The sequence below is a fragment of the Schistocerca nitens genome, chromosome 3 (assembly GCF_023898315.1).
Source record: "Schistocerca nitens isolate TAMUIC-IGC-003100 chromosome 3, iqSchNite1.1, whole genome shotgun sequence".
NCBI lineage: Eukaryota > Metazoa > Arthropoda > Insecta > Orthoptera > Acrididae > Schistocerca > Schistocerca nitens.
Window position 1 is genome coordinate 681,594,548 of NC_064616.1, and position 16,976 is coordinate 681,611,523.

General features: G+C 40.0%; 1 protein-coding gene across 2 annotated transcripts in view; it reads right to left on the reverse strand.

Moving 5' to 3' along the window:
• The window catches only part of LOC126248640 (vacuolar protein sorting-associated protein 41 homolog), a 164,273-nt gene that overhangs the window by 97,037 nt on the left and 50,260 nt on the right, over positions 1–16,976 (reverse strand). For both annotated transcript variants that reach the window (XM_049949824.1, XM_049949823.1), the window contains exon 6: positions 13,294–13,448. In XM_049949824.1, the coding sequence (XP_049805781.1) occupies positions 13,294–13,448 (155 nt within the window). The remainder of the gene's footprint in view (positions 1–13,293; positions 13,449–16,976) is intronic.

Sequence of the window (16,976 nt, forward strand, 5' to 3'; positions counted from 1 at the left end):
TTTGTCTGGAAATAGAATTTCCACAGCTCCACATTATTTTTTATTTATTTTTGTTTCTTTGCTACTAATTTTTGGATCAAAACCCCATTATCAAGCATACCTGCATACCAATAACAAATAAAAATTGAGTGTCAGCATAAAGATACAAATGTTGGCAAATTACATTATGAATCAAAAACGTGACACTTGCATGATATTCTAAAATATTTATTGTTTAACTAGATGATTTACGGCTGTTAATCCATTATCAGGTACAAAAATTAATATATGTGGAAGAGAATTGTGCGAGCTCAAACTAAATGCATCCAATGAGTCTCTCAATTGGCTGTAAATGATGAAAAATATTAACATGCAACATAGACTAAAGTCAACAGACTCATTTCAATAAAAATGTGAAGTAAAACTACTTAGCTTAGATAAAATATATGGTAAGTTGAGTTAACAAACTATTGGTGAATTACTAGCAGTATACTGCTGTTATAATCTAATTTATGTAATGCTCGATGGGACAGTAATCCTTACTTTTTGTAATAGATAATTACTAAGTGATAATCCCAGAATCCAGAACACAAAATCAGTTGCAAGTTGCCTATCTAAAAGCTTCCACGGGGCAAACAAAATTTTATTTTCAATACTTTGCCAATTTATTGATCGAATTTAAAAATTTAAACAATTGTCATAACCTAGTCATTAAGGGGCATAATCTTATGTTAAATGTTTTACACAATAGGACAAGTATTGCAGTTAGAGACTGTGTGTTTGTCTTGAGGCAGCATAACTGATGGGGCACAAATAACGGGACGTTTATTCATTGCATATTTAAGGAGGAGGGCACCTGGCGATTTCCAAGAAAATTTACACACAATTTCAAATCTTTACGAAACTTTTTATCACCAACACCCCTCACAAAATGATAAAAGGAAAAAACTTTTATCACTTATTACATTTTCACTGTTCATGCAGTAAAACTTCAGCATCAGACATAATGTTCGCACCACACTTTGCAGACAATATCTACACGTATCACTGAAAGTACCTGCAAGATTATAACAGATAGTTTAGAAGATTTGACATCATTAACATTGATTTGCCTGAAAACTTCTTTTTGGTTAAAATGGAGAGAAAGTTACCGAGACTATATTCATCCAGTGTTACTGACTTCCAACAAAATTTAAGCATAATTTCAAACCTTTTCTACAGTTTTTCTCACTTACATGCTTAACATCAAATATTTAGCACATTAACTCATTTCCAAAGAATAGACATTTAAGCTGTAGCTTACTGGTAGCTACATTATCTGCTAAGCAAATAGCAATACACTTCATCATTAGAATAAAACAGGTATGACATACTTAAAGGCAGTAAAACTGCCAAGAAGGAATAATGATTACAATAAAATACAACTGAAATGAAATAGACTATCAACATACATTTTTCAGAGCAGAATTTACCCCATAGGCATCTATTTGATGCACGTGTAAAAAATTACAAATTACATCATCTGCTCAAGCTTTATACCAAATGTAAGACAGGATAGTATGGAAAGTGGCACGGTTAAAACATTAGAAAGTGTAACATCCTGGTCTACACAGCACAGAGTGTGAGATGTTTATGCAGAACAACATTGCAAAGCACTGAAATAAATGAAAAAATCTGTCAGTACAATGTCAGGCACTTGGTTATGCCATATGGCTGTCCACCATTTACTAAACTCAGTGAAAATGCATCTCGATCTAATTTATTTTAATGCAAATGTAAAGGGTTCTCTTCTTTCATTCTGTATGATCCAATAACAGATGTTTTTGACAAAGGTGCTGCTACCACAAAACTAGTAGCAATAAATAAATAAGTAAATAAATAAAAACAGAAAAAAACAAAAATTAAAATGTAGCTATAGAGCTGGTATATTTAAAAAAAATAATAAAAAATAAAAAAATTGTCAGCTAAGGAACCGACACAAAAATTCTTCTCATTAAATAATGGAGAAGATCATAAGACACAAGTGTATACAACAAATTTAGAGTGGGAAGATATGACAACAGTAACATATTGCAAAACGGTTGGCTAAGAGGCATGCCCTTTTATACTTAATGGAAATAGGACACATTGCCTGTATTTTGAAAATACTGTCAAGTACTCAGAAAGAGAGTCATAGAGGAGGAGAAGAGGAAGGAAAAATCAAGATCACATGTAAAAAGTGATGAAGGAAACAAAAATGAGAGAATATACCGAATAGGAAAACAAATGAAAAAACCGACACAGAGGACAGACACAATGGTGCTTGGATTTCTGACGCAGTTTCCCTTATACAAAGATACAAATCATTGGAAGGAAAGACAAAAGATAATAGTTTAACAAAAAGATCATTAGAGATGAAGCACAAGCTTGGACTGGAGAAGAAAAATAGCCATCTCCCTGTCAGAGGAACCACTTGCGCATTTGACTTACATGATTAAGAAAGATGGATTGATGGAGTTGAAGAAACCAAATCAAGAGGTAATCAGTCCCTCAATCCTTTGTGTGTCAAGGTGGAAATAGTCCACAGAGAGGATGGATATGGAATACAAATCCCAATGAAACCGACTGTATCCGAGAATCAGGAAAACAAAGAGACAGAAGCAAGTAGAAGTGAGAGAGGGATAAAAGGATGAAGGTGAGTGAGTTGCCCAGCCCAGAAAGCAGCTGGATGTCCCCAGGACACGACACTCGAAATTTGGTAGAAAATCCGAAGAAATTCTGGTCGTATGTAAAGTACACAAGCGGCAAGACGCAGTCAATACCTTCGCTGCGCAGTGCCGATGGTACTGTTACCGAAGACTGTGCCGCTAAAGCGGAGTTATTGAACGCAGTTTTCCGAAATTCCTTCACCAGGGAAGACGAATGGAATATTCCAGAATTTGTAACACGAACAGCTGCTAGCATGAGTTTCTTAGAAGTAGATACCTTAGTGGTTGCGAAATAACTCAAATCGGTTGATACGGGCAAGTCTTCAGGTCCAGATTGTATACCGATTAGGTTCCTTTCAGATTACGCTGATACAATAGCTCCCTACTTAGCAATTATATACAACCGCTCGCTCACCGATAGATCTGTACCTACAGATTGGAAAATTGCGCAGGTCGCACCAGTGTTTAAGAAGGGTACTAGGAGTATTCCATCGAACTACAGACCTATTTCATTGACGTCGGTTTGCAGTAGGGTTTTGGAGCATATACTGTATTAAAACATTATGAATCACCTTGAAGGGAACGATCTATTGACACGTAATCAGCATGGTTTCAGAAAACATCATTCTTGTGCAACGCAGCTAGCTCTTTATTCGCACGAAGTAATGGCCGCTATCAGATCTCAAGTTGATTCCGTATTTCTAGATTTCCGGAAAGCTTTTGACACCGTTCCTCACAAGTGACTTCTAATAAAGCTGTGGGCCTATGGGGTATCATCTCAGTTGTGCAACTGGATTCGTGATTTCCTGTCAGGAAGGTCGCAGTTCGTAGTAATAGATGGCAAATCATCGAGTAAAACTGCAGTGATATCAGGTGCTCCCCAGGGAAGCGTCCTGGGACCTCTGCTGTTCCTGATCTATATAAATGACCTGGGTACAATCTGAGCAGTTCTCTTAGGTTGTTTGCAGATGATGCTGTAATTTACCATCTAGTAAGGTCATCCGAAGACCAGTATCAGTTGCAAAGCGATTTAGAAAAGATTGCTGTATGGTGTGGCAGGTGGCAGTTGACGCTAAATAACGAAAAGTGTGAGGTGATCCACATGAGTTCCAAAAGAAATCCATTGGAATTCGATTACTCAATAAATAGTACAATTCTCGAGGCTGTCAATTCAACTAAGTACCTGGGCGTTAAAATTACGAACAACTTCAGTTGGAAAGACCACATAGATAATATTGTGGGGAAGGCGAGCCAAAGGTTGCGTTTCATTGGCAGGACACTTAGAAGATGCAACAAGTCCACTAAAGAGACAGCTTACACTACACTTATTCGTCTGTTAGAATATTGCTGCGCAGTGTGGGATCCTTACCAGGTGGGATTGACGGAGGACATCGAAAGGGTACAAAAAAAGGGCACCTCGTTTTGTATTATCACGTAATAGGGGAGAGAGTGTGGCAGATATGATACGCGAATTGGGATGGATGTCATTAAAGCAAAGACGTTTTTCGTCGCGGCGAGATCTATTTACGAAATTTCAGTCACCAACTTTCTCTTCCGAATGCGAAAATATTTTGTTGAGCCCAACCTACATAGGTAGGAATGATCATCAAAATAAAATAAGAGAAATCAGAGCTCGAACAGAAAGGTTTAGGTGTTCGTTTTTCCCACGGGCTGTTCGGGAGTGGAATGGTAGAGAGATAGTATGATTGTGGTTCGATGAACCCTCTGCCAAGCACTTAAATGTGAATTGCAGAGTAGTCATGTAGATGTAGATGTAGACATGCAACAGGAGACACACCTTCTGCACCCAACCAGTGCTTCCACATCCTCCATTACCACAGAAAACTAGCAACATGGACAAGTTGATAAAATCTCAAGAAAGAGAACAATACTGATGAGACACTAAACCAACAAAAGATGTAAATGAATAAGAAGAATCAAAAAGGTGGGAAGTGCCGGAGCCAGGCCACACCATCGTATAAGGGCAGCCATGGGGCCCCTGGGTTGGAGCAGGTGATGGGCCACCCTTCCAATCCCTCAAGCAGCCGACGAGGCTAATGTGACTTACGTCACATTGAGGAGTAGAAATCAATTTCATTTGTAAAATGGAAAACCAGATCAGCTGTTTTGAAGTCATTTGGTAGCACCAGAGGCAATGTGTCAGCTAATATTTTGGTGTAAGGTGGTCAAATTAGGGCAGTTCAGTAGGATGTGGGCCACCATCAGATGGACACCACACTGATAGTGTTGTGGATCTTCATGTTGGAGAATGTGGACAGGGGTCAGCCACAAATCGCCAGTGTGAAGCCAACAGAGAACAGTAGATAACCTACCATGAGCACAAAGGAAAGACTGAAACTTGGCAATGGTCCACTTTATGGTTTGCAGTTTATTCTGAGAAACTAGGGCACGCCAATACACGTTCCAAGCCTCCAAAAATTGATGGCATACTGTCGACCGAAGGTCCGGTTCCAGTACCCCCATCTTCAGATTCCAACTTGGCCAACTGGCCAGTGCGTTCGTTCCCTGGGATCCCAACATGACCTGAGTCCATACAAAGATGGTCGAACATTCAGCTTGGTACAGGTTACAAAGGAGATCCTCGATAGTCACAATCGATGGATGTCAACGGTAGCACTGCTTGATAGCTCAAAGGACTACTCACGGGGTCACTGTCAATTAATAATGTCTTGCTAGTGCAAGAACAAACATGGCGTTCATCAACATCCATAGTTGAGGAGCAATAGTAAATGCAAAAATTGTCAACATACAGGAAGGGTGACACTATAGAACCTACAGCCGCAGCTAGACCACTGATAGCAACTAGAAAAAGGGGCACACTCAATAAGGAGCCCTGCACAACTCCATTCTCTTGTATATGTGGGAAGCACCAACTTGAATCCAGAATATATGGTGACAAGAAGACGGGAGCAGGCACCGGGGACCAAACTCATGTAGGGTAACAAGGATGTGGTGATGTCATGTGGTGTCATAAGCCTTTTGTAAGTCAAAGAAGAAGTAGGTGTTGGTGCTGGGCAAAAATGCCCAGACTCCTGGCGGACCAAACTGTAAGCAGTAGAATGGCCTTGGCAAAAACCACCCCGGGACGGGGCCAGAAGACTCCAAGACTCAAGGTACTAACACTGCTGCCAGCTCATCATATGTTTGAGCAGCTTGCAGATAACATTAGCGAGAGTAACTGGATGACAGCTGTTCATCTCAAGGTGGTGGTTACCTGGTTTCAGTACTGGGACAATTACACTTCCTCACCAATGAGACAGGAACTCACCCTTGCTCCAGATGCAGTTGAAAATGGCAAGGACATGCCACTGGCTACCTACCGATAAGTGTTGGAGCCTTTGTCTGTGGATGCAGTCTGTACCTGGAGCCAGGGGTGCCAACTTATAAAAAATATTGGGGGGGGGGGGCTATACTGGGGGTCTTGCCCTGGGAAATTTTCTAAATTTTAGATGAAAAATAGTGAGTTTTAAAGTTCTTTTAGCATTTTAGAGTCATATGATCAACATTAGAACCCCAAAAACTGGACTCTCGATAACTCGACATTCTGGGAAACTCGACAAGCTTTTTTTGGCTTTGAAAACAGAAACGAAACACAAAAATGCATGGGATTTTCGTAAAAAGCTAATATAATTTACAGTAATAATCATGCTTGTAGATTACAGAACAGTGAATATATAGCTCTGAAAAGAATGAAATTATATTTAATAAATCCTAAACTATCATTAAAAGAATAAAACATGAAATATTGCTGTCGCACAGTAATAGCACTTTGATTAATAAGTGAAACAACTAATTTAAGCTTACTTTGAATAAGGCTCAGGGTTCATTAAATAAAAACAATATCACAAAGTTAATGCTTTAATAGAGTTAATAAAGTTAATACAGTATGCCTAATACTTTCAGTCAGAAAGTATGTAAATAGTGGGTTTCAATTGGGTCTTACACCCTAAAAATATTTAAGTATTTGAAAATAGCTAATACAGTAATATAGTAATACAGTACTGAACTAGTACTAATATTTTGAAACTGAGGGTTCCAGGTGCTTCTGCTCCAGTCCTTTTGATGTCGCTCCAGCCGCAGCGCTGGCCTGCCAGCGCTAGACTTTACCCAAAGGTTCACGCACCAGGACATATTCTGGCTGTGCCACAGCACCGTAATACTATTATGATTCACACCACTCGTTTTCAGTTAACCTGCTTACTACCATAATAATTATTTGTTTCAACTCATTACTGAATGTATTTTAAAAGGTATGTATCATCAAACAAGGGAAATAAAATATTCCACCATAATTTTGTGACTTTACAGACCATTATATAACTAATAATTTTCTTAAATTATTGGGGGGAGGGGGGGGGGGGGCTAGGGCCCCCTCAGGCCCCATGGAGTCAGCACCTGTGCCTGGAGCTGTGTCAGGGTGAAGGACAAGACACTGAGGAATTCCCACTCACTGTGTGAGTATTGTGTGTCTCCAGGTGCTGTGTAATGAAAGGTAAGTGAATTCACTCCACCCACTGTTTGAGGGAATGAAATGCAGACTGATAATTCTCAGACACAGAGGCTTCAGCATAATGCAAAGTAAAATGTTTAGCGACAGTGCCTGGATCAATTTAGCCAACACCATTCACAGAGACATTAGGTACACATGTGGGGGACTGGCATCCATAAACACATTGAAGTTCTGCCCAAACATTTGAGGGAGAGATACACAGTCCAATGATAGCAACAAACCGTTCCCAGCATTCTAGTTTGTGTCAATTTATCAGGTGGTGGGTCCAGGCATGTATGCATTTAGAGCCAATAAGGTGCTCCATTAATGGATGTCACTTATGGCATTGGAAAGCACATCTGCCATCCCCAGCCACAGTGATTTCGGGGGTCCACCAAGGTACTGTCTTCCAATGGGGAGGTCCTGAGGGATAGGGGATCACTAAGACAATTGCCAATAGGATGGTTGCATGTAAGCCCCTGAGAGCCACATTAATACCTCCATGTGGCAGGGTGCTAAGGGAGATGACACAGGTGAAGGCATCTCAGTCAGCTGTGATGAGAGACCGTCTGGGTGGATGCCCAAAGTGATGTTGCGGGAGGGTCCAGACGATCAGAAAATGATCACTGTCACACTATCATGGACTCCCCGGTGGAAGGAGAGGAGAAGACCTGGGCTGCAAATGGAAAGAACAATGGCTGAATAAGACCTATATGCCACACTGAACTGTGTGGGAACACCAGGATTCAAGAGGCAAAGATTGAGCTCTGTGAGCAAGTTTTTGACAGCTTTACTGTGGCCAGTGGTCATAGTTCCACCCCACAATAAGTTGTGGGCATTGAAGTCATCCAGAATAAGGAAATGTGGGATAAGCTAGAAATCAATGTGGACAATGCGGCCTCAGATATTTCATCAGGCCGGCCGCGGTGGTCTAGCGGTTCTAGGCGCGCAGTCCGGAACCGCGCGACTGCTACGGTCGCAGGTTCGAATCCTGCCTCGGGCATGGATGTGTGTGCTGTCCTTAGGTTAGTTAGGTTTAAGTAGTTCTAAGTTCTAGGGGACTGATGACCACAGTAGTTAAGTCCCATAGTGCTCAGAGCCATATTTCACCATCAGGAGGGAGATGCACATTACAGGTGGTGAACTCCACCCAGTGCTCTGTTGTAGTCAGTTACATTCTTAAAATAGCCCCTACAGTCACAGGGGGTAGGGGTTTGCAATGCTGTGAATCATATTTCCTAGAGAACAATGCAGAAAGTAGAGGAAATGCGTAAGAGATATTGTAGCTAAGCCAGATGATTGAATAAACCACTACAGTTCCACTAGAGGACCTCGCTGCCAGTATACCAAGGAGGCATGAAGAGACTATAGGGACAGGTCATGCCTCAGGGTAACCTGCTTCCATTGGTTGTGAGGATATGGCATAAATACACATCATTTCCTGAGCCATTTCTGTGGGGAATCAGGTGCCACAGGGACCACCAGAAACTCCGCCTCAGGTACAGAGTCATCAAAACACATGGGGTCTGGTAGCATGGGGACCACTGGAACCTCCTTTGTCTTGGAGGTCTTCGTTTTGTCCCTCTTCTCCTTGGACAATTTCAATGTCCACAAGGGTTTTCTGCCCTAGTTTCAGGAAGAGAGCAGAAACGCAAAGCTCTATGATCTGCAACTTGTGACTCCTTCAGCCACCGGCTGGAATCAGGTTGCAGATTAGCAGAATCCTGGGAGAGGAGCATCCTGGTGGACCATTTACTGGTGGAAAACGCTAAAAGAGGGTGTTGATTTTCCAGTGGAAGTTGGGAATCAATATCCCCAGTCAGTGGAGAGTCAATGCTCCCAAAGTGGGTATGGGGGAAGCAGTTGGAGGCGGCTGCCAAACCCCCAGGGAAACATGTGTAGTCAAGCAGCCCCGACAAACTGACGCAGAAGGCATGAAGAACGAGGGTACTGTTGCTGGAGAGGACAATGTTGTTGTAGCCATATCAACTGTCATCATGTACATAAAGGATGCAAATGATTATACTACTTCTTGGCCACTTAATATGTAGTCGGTCATGACTCTCTTATTCTTTGATTTTATTTCCTTTGGAAGCCTGTGCAGTCTGGTGAACAGGGAGAATGGTTCTTCCTGCAGTTTACACAGATGGGATGCGGGGGGGGGGGGGGGGGGGGGGCAAGGAATGTTCATGTGCATGAATCTCATGCATTTTTTATCACTACATAGAACATGGGAGGATGAACACATGGCTTCACACTGCATCAATACACCATCACCTTGACCTTTTCAGCAAGAAGCCACTTTCAAAGGCAAAGATGAAGGGTCCATTGTTCTTTGGTCCCCACTGGACAAAACAGACAAAATGCACACTCCATCACTCCAATTTGGCACCCAACTACCACAGGTCTGTAAAAGGAGATCATGGTGCCACACTTGGACTGTTATGGTGAGTTATTGTTACAGGAATGTCACCCAACTTGCCACAGGTGAGCAGCACCCATGACTGAGCAGGGAGGGGTGTTTCACTCAGAATGGAGTCACTTTCCATTTTTTGAAATCACTGTTAATTCCCCAAACCTGTTCTCCAGGTGTTCAACAAAGAACAGTGACATCCTATCGGTCCTAGAACAAACTAAGTTTTGGGGGGAGTATTTTTTCTCTTGTCTCTGAGCCTTATGTTCCTCCCACAATGTAGCCAGGGAAGCATAAATTTTGGGGGCATCTCTCTCTGTATTGTACCATTAGAAGAGACTGCTGAGGCCATGTGACCACCAGCAGAAGACAGCTGAATTCGCTTCATGTGCCAGTCTTCTGCCAGGGTGCCACTCACTTTCAATGAGGGCTCACTCCATGAGTGCCAACCAGCCGTAGCCAATAAATCATTGCCCGGAGTCCCCATGCCCCAGCCAGGATAGGCACATACGCCTTGGCATGTAGGGGGAGTTTCCAGCTCAGGCACCAACAGTGCAATCCTTGCATGCTCAAGTGGCTACCACCATGCATGATCCCCCACACAATAGAATAGCTACCGTGCTGGATTTTCGGTGTAATATCTTTGCAAGAAAGGAAGGATGCAAAGATCTGCGCTTCTGTAAAATTTGTAAAAGAAACAGCAGGTCAATCCCAGCAATGGGGACCATATAATGAAGAATGAAAAGTTGTAAAATGCTACAAAAACTAAATGCAAGAACGGTCGGCACCAAGATCATCTAATGGAAAGACAGAGGGGAATAAAGAATAGTAGTAGCATAGACATGCAGTACAAGAAGGAAAGCAGTGCTGCAAGGACCATGGCCTCTCATGGTGGCCAAGCAGATACCCACAAAAAGAGATGCAAGCCCCCGGAGGGGTGGGGGTGGGGGGTGACATTTAGGGATGCAGTGCAAATTGTTAAGTGCTGTGTAGAAAGGTGCAAAAAGCAATGGGGCATTGCAAAAATTGACTGTTGAAGCTAAATTTTTTTGGTCACAGAGGATCACAGATGACTGCCCACACAATACTGATGAATAGTGAACAATCAATGGAATACAAAAGCAATATGAAAAATGATAACTACTCACAGTATAAACAAATTACAGTATTGACCTGTGGATAGCTACATAAACAGTGTGTTAATGAGGGCATTTTATCTTATGAACTGGTGTTCCCAGGTTTATCTCTTCTTTCCTACTTTTTGACACACTAATGCACGTGGGTTTTTATTTGTCTCAATACCTTCATTCCTTGTAAACTGTGCCTTAACAGTCCACTGGCACCAATGTGTAAAGATTCCGTGAATTATAAAGGCTCAGTCACTGATCACATAAGATATAGTTTGCAAACAGATCTACAGGAGGTAGAACAGTCATCAAATACATTTGAAACTTCATCATTTTGGAGTATGTGCACAAGTAAAGCTGCAAATGTACTAGCAGGAGATTGCCATCCTTACATGAATGACTTCTTATAATTTTACTGTGCTTGTCTTCCACTTCATTCTGGAGAAGCATTCATGAACTGCAAATAAACAATCTGTATGACTGCTTACTGAAAAAAGGGGGGAGGGGAGAAAGGAAGATAGAACTCAATCTGTATACACAAGTTTCATGAATCGGTGGATACGTTTTGTTGCAAACATTAATACACACTTCATATAAACAGATACAAAGGAAGATGCAGTTAAATAGTGAATGAAATGCAACTTCTCAGTGACAGGTCACTGGAAGCCATGGGTTTTTTTACACCAGATCTCTCAGCAAAACTACTTTATGAGGATCCAGATGTTTGCCAACAGAGTTCTATACACCTGTTACACATTGATAGGACAAAACCCACAAGCATAAAACATTAATGTGTATTGTGAAGACAAATACCCATCCTGATCATGTGCTTTAGATTTAGGGAAGGCAGATCAAATTGGCTGTGTAAAGAAGATAGTAACTACCTGAATGTGTATGGAACACATTAGTGAATGCCAACCAGAAGGAATATTCCCTCTCTAATTTGTATTCACTGTATTGCTATTCACCAAGGAGAATGTCAAAAGCAAGTAACAACTCATTTGTCTTATATGACAGAATAGGGTCTCCAATATGAATGTACTCTGCAACTTATTGCTAAAAAAATTGTGGAGAGTTAAAAGAAGTTTTACATAAAACGAATGAAATTTGGTAGGAGGCACAGTTCATCAGTTCACAGAAAGGAACATAGTGTTGTTTTTGTGGCATTCTTTTAGATGTTCCTCTGTCATCCTAATGTTGTATTTTTCAGCTTTCTAGAATTACGGAATTTTATGTCAGTTGTGTCTGGACCACACTGAGTCTCTGAATATAATGGACAGCAACAAACATTTAGTTCTTCAGTACCTTGAAAATACCACGTGGTGCTTGTGTTTAACATGCTTCTGTAACTTTCCTTTTGACACGGAATTGCCCTTCATTCATTCAAAACACGGGCCTTCTAAGAATAACATATAATTTTAGATGCATTCTGTATTCTTATAATACAATCAAACAGCTTGGAATTTGCAATATCTTCAAGAAACATGATAGTATACTTTCCAGATCATTCACATTTACAGATTTCTATTGCTACATTTTTTTTAGGAGCTAGACAAAGAGCATGAGGGAGGGCTGAGATATCAGCTGTATATTAATTGTGAACACATCTTAAATTACACACACTATGTTATTTACTGATCTCACAGCTTATGATTACATTTGATGGAACACTGATGAAGCAGTTTAACTGTAGTACCAAAAAGGTACTATACCCAGAACTTTTTAAGTGAATTAACATCATTGTTAATAATAATTCAGTGTCAATCCCTTGAGCAGAGAATGTTTCCAGTGAATATAAGAGAGCACCTGTCACAGTTGCCTACAAGAAAAGGCAGAACTATTATTCTTCACCACTCTACCTGTAGGAAACTTTTAGATCACAGTAAAGATCAAATACATGTGCCCTATCTGGTCAAAACTTACCTCTTCATGGTAACATAGGTACTTTCTCATAATACTTAACATTCAAAACACATCTTGTATTGTTCAAGGATCACAATTTGAGAATCATAAAAAGTTGTAACTAAAATGATTAAGTGTTTCCACACTTTCAAGAAACTTTCAGTATTACTCAGATGCCCACTAAGAAAATATGTTTATACATCAACCTGTTGCAAAGGTTAGAAATTACAACTTACAGTACAGAAACCAAAAGTCAAAAGTGGTGTAGTTAAAAAATGTAAACATATGGTGGTTGTTGGGAACTTGATTAATGGTTTACAACTGAGTCAATTATGTTATAGAAACACTTTAAAGTAAAAATGTCTGGAATGTTGACATAAATTCAGTTACAGATGACTTCGCTTATTGATAAGATAGTAGGAAACAACAATTTCTCTATGAAAGAGCCAGCTTACAAATTCAACAGCCACCACCTGATGATGTGGAACAGTTGCCTTGAGGAAATACTGTGGGATACAGAAAATATATGATTCGGTGGCTGACACAATGGTATACTGCTCATGGCACGATATACGTCAATGAGGGAAATGTGAAATATGACTTACAAAATATGTAAATAGTAAGTAAAAACCACAAGAAATTATTATATATTTACAATATTAAAGAACATATCACCTGGTTCAACAACAAACTCTGGAAGGTCTCCTGCAACCATTTCTATAGGAGTTCTTTTCCTGATGATACATACACGCACCGTGTCAACCCAACCAACCAGAAGTGTAGTTGCAGTCTTCCAACACAGATTACAGCGATAACATTCGGGCAGTGCTCTACAGAAACAAATTAATATTTTAATATTTTGTTTTTAATTACAAATAAAAGTTTTCAGTTAACTGTAACCCACTAACAGGTAATGGTTCAAATGGCTCTAAGCACTGAGCTAAGCATCTGAGCTAATCAGTCCCCTAGAACTTAGAACTACTTAAATCTAACTAACCCAAGGACATCACACACATCCATGCCTGATGCAGGATTCGAACCTGCAACTATAGCAGTTGCGCGGTTCCAGACTGAAGCACCTAGAACTGCTCGGCCACTGCGGCCGGCACTAACAGGTAAGAAAAACTGGAAACACACATTTAACATTCACATATTATGAAAGTCACCACTTATGAAAAACTTGAGAGACTAACTAATGGAAAAGCAGACACACTTCAAGAGCTGTTGCATATCAGTTGCAGCCCCTCACATGACCCAGTGATGTGATGAAAAGCAAGCTAGAAATGATGATGGCATGTAGGAAAATTGTATGCTGGGGAGAATGGAATAAATATAAACTGGGAAGAAAGAGGGTATGTGAGAGTCATGAAGAAGATGAACTGGTGGTGGTGGTGGTGGTGGTGGTGGTGGTGGTGATAACATTAATGATAACAACAGTTTTCAAAATAATAATAATAATAATAATAATAATAATAATAATAATAATAATAATGTTTAACCAATTTTTGCATACAGACTGTGCATTTCTGACATGTTACTTTCACCAGCCTTGTTGACCCGTCTACTGTGTTCAATATCATCTTGCAATTTTTCCTTGAATCTCTTCATCTACATGGTTAATCTGCAATTCACACTTAAGGGCCTGGCAGAGGGTTCACTGAACCATTTTCATACTACTTCTCTACCATTCCACTCTCCAATGGCACATGGGGAAAAAGGAACATCTAAATCTTTCTGTTCAAGCTCTGATTTTTCTTATTTTATTATGATGATCATTTCTCGCTACATAGGTGGGTGTCAACAAAATATTTTCGCATTCCGAAGAGAAAGTTGGTGATTGAAATTTTGTAAATAAATCTCACCGCAAAGAAAACCGTCTTTGTTTCAGTGACTGCCACCCCAACTCGCATATCATACCAGTGACACACTCACCCCTATTGCATGATAACACGAAATGAGCTGCCCTTCTTTACACTTTTTCGATGTCCTCTGTCAATCTCACCTGGTATGGATCCCACACCGCACAGCAATATTTCGAGGATGGACAAGTGTAATATAGGCTGTCTGTCTGGTGGGTTTGTCGCATCTTCTAAGTTTTCTGCTAACAAAGCGCAGTCTTTGTTTCACCTTCCCCACAATATTATCTATGTGGTCTTTCCAATTTAAGTTGCCCGTAATTGTAATTCCTAGGTATTTAGTGAAATTGACAGCCCTTAGATTTGTGCGATTTATCATATACCCAAAATTTATCGGATTTCTTTTAGTACCCAAGTGGATGACCTTGTACTTTTCTTTGTTTAGTGCCAATTGCCACTTTTTGCACCATACAGAAATTCTCTCTAGATCATTTTGTAACTGGAATTGATTGTCTGATGATTTTACTAGTCGGTAAATTACAGCATCATCTGCAAACAATCTAAGGGGGCTGCTCAGATTATCACCTAGATCATTTATGTAAATCAGGAACAGCAGAGGGCCTATGACACTACCTTGCGGGATGCCAGATATCACTTCTATCCTACTCGATGATTTACCGTCTAGCACTATGAACTGTGACCTCTCTGAGAAGAAATCACGAATCCAATCACACAACTGAGACGATATTCCATATGCATGCAATTTGATTAATAGTCACTTGTGAGGAATGGTATCAAAAGCCTTCTGGAAATCTAGGAATATGGAATCAATCTGAGATCCCCTGGCGACAGCACTCATGACTTCATGGGAATAAAGAGCTAGCTGTATTTCACAAGAATGATATTTTCTGAATCTGTGTTGGTTATGTATCAATAAGTCATTTTCTTCCAGATGATTCATAATGTTCAAGTACAGTATATGCTCCAAAATCCTACTGCAAATTAAGGTCAGTGATATGGGTCTGTAATTCAATGGGTTACTCCTATTTCCTTTCTTGAATATTGGTGTCACTTGTGCTACTTTCCAGCATGACTCCCCTCCCTGCTCTTTTTCTTCCTACAATTTCCAACTTAATTGTTTCCTTTACCAATTACCCACCACCTCTTTGTATTATTAAAGTCCTACAACCTGTATTTTTAAATTTAACTTGCACATTTCCATTTTAATGGCTGCACTAGTACATCTATTACCAATCTAGTACAGCCTTGTCCTTATACAACCCATCTTAACATTTATGTTGCACTTCTTTGTTCCCTTGCTCCACGCATTTGAACGTTCATTCATTATTTTTTCCCCACCATAAGTAGACATATTCTTTTGCTTATAAGACCAATGGTCCATGAGTGTGGACCTTCTAGATCTTAGTTTTATAACCATGGAGCACCTTCCAAGCAATGATTCATCTGTTAGTTTACAGATGGTTGTATGCACAAAATGGTTACTTCTACAATTTGAAAAGGTATGCAAATAATTATTATGCCTAAATATTAGACAAATGAGAGTCTGTGTTTCTTACCTAACATTTGCTACCTATTCTAGATGATGATGATAATGATGATGATGATGACAACAATGATGATGATGATGATGATGATGATGATGATGATTGGTTCGTGGGGCACTCAACTGCGCGGTTATCAGCACCCGTACAAATTCTCAACCTTTGCTCAGTCCAACCTTGCCACTTCCATAAACGATGATGAAATGATGAGTACAACACAAACCTATTCTAGAGCATGAGAATTAGTTCAGATTTGAATTTTGTTTGTTGCTGTCAAATAACCCATTTTCTGAATGTCCTCATATGTGGACCTCAAGTCATAATGCATACCTGCTAATTTCTATTTGGTCTTCAATAATGGAATACTGAAATAACTGTTATTTCTACACTCTATAGCAATGCAAGAAATATTACCTTATGTGCAATTAGAAGCTCATCTTAACAACAGCAATGCAAACTTATCTGATTGGGAAGATGATGAATTTTTGTTTTTGACAAGATTGTCATGCTGAGCTTGATGAGACTGACTGGTGAAAACAACAACAATGTTAAGATGTTGTGCCAGAAGCTAGGAAAGGAGGACGCCCTTGTACAGTGAATTCCTCTGACACTGAAGCTGCAGATTGTGTAGAAAATGTGAATAAAAAGCCAAGGAAAGCTATGTTACAACCAATTTCAGAAGTTAGCTTTTACAATGTTGGCCAACTACCATAATTTGTTGAGGCCAGGAATGTCTCAAAATGCAGGAAACCTGGCTGCAATTCCAAGGTAAGAGACATGTGCATCCAATGTGGACTGTATGTGTGTGTTGCGAAAAAATTCTTTTGAAGCTTATACTAAAATGTACAGCAAAGATTTATTTACTGGCAGTAGCAAATTATTACTTTTCATAAATGTGTGTGATTATTATTTTCTTTCATTTATGAAGTTGTTTGGTAGC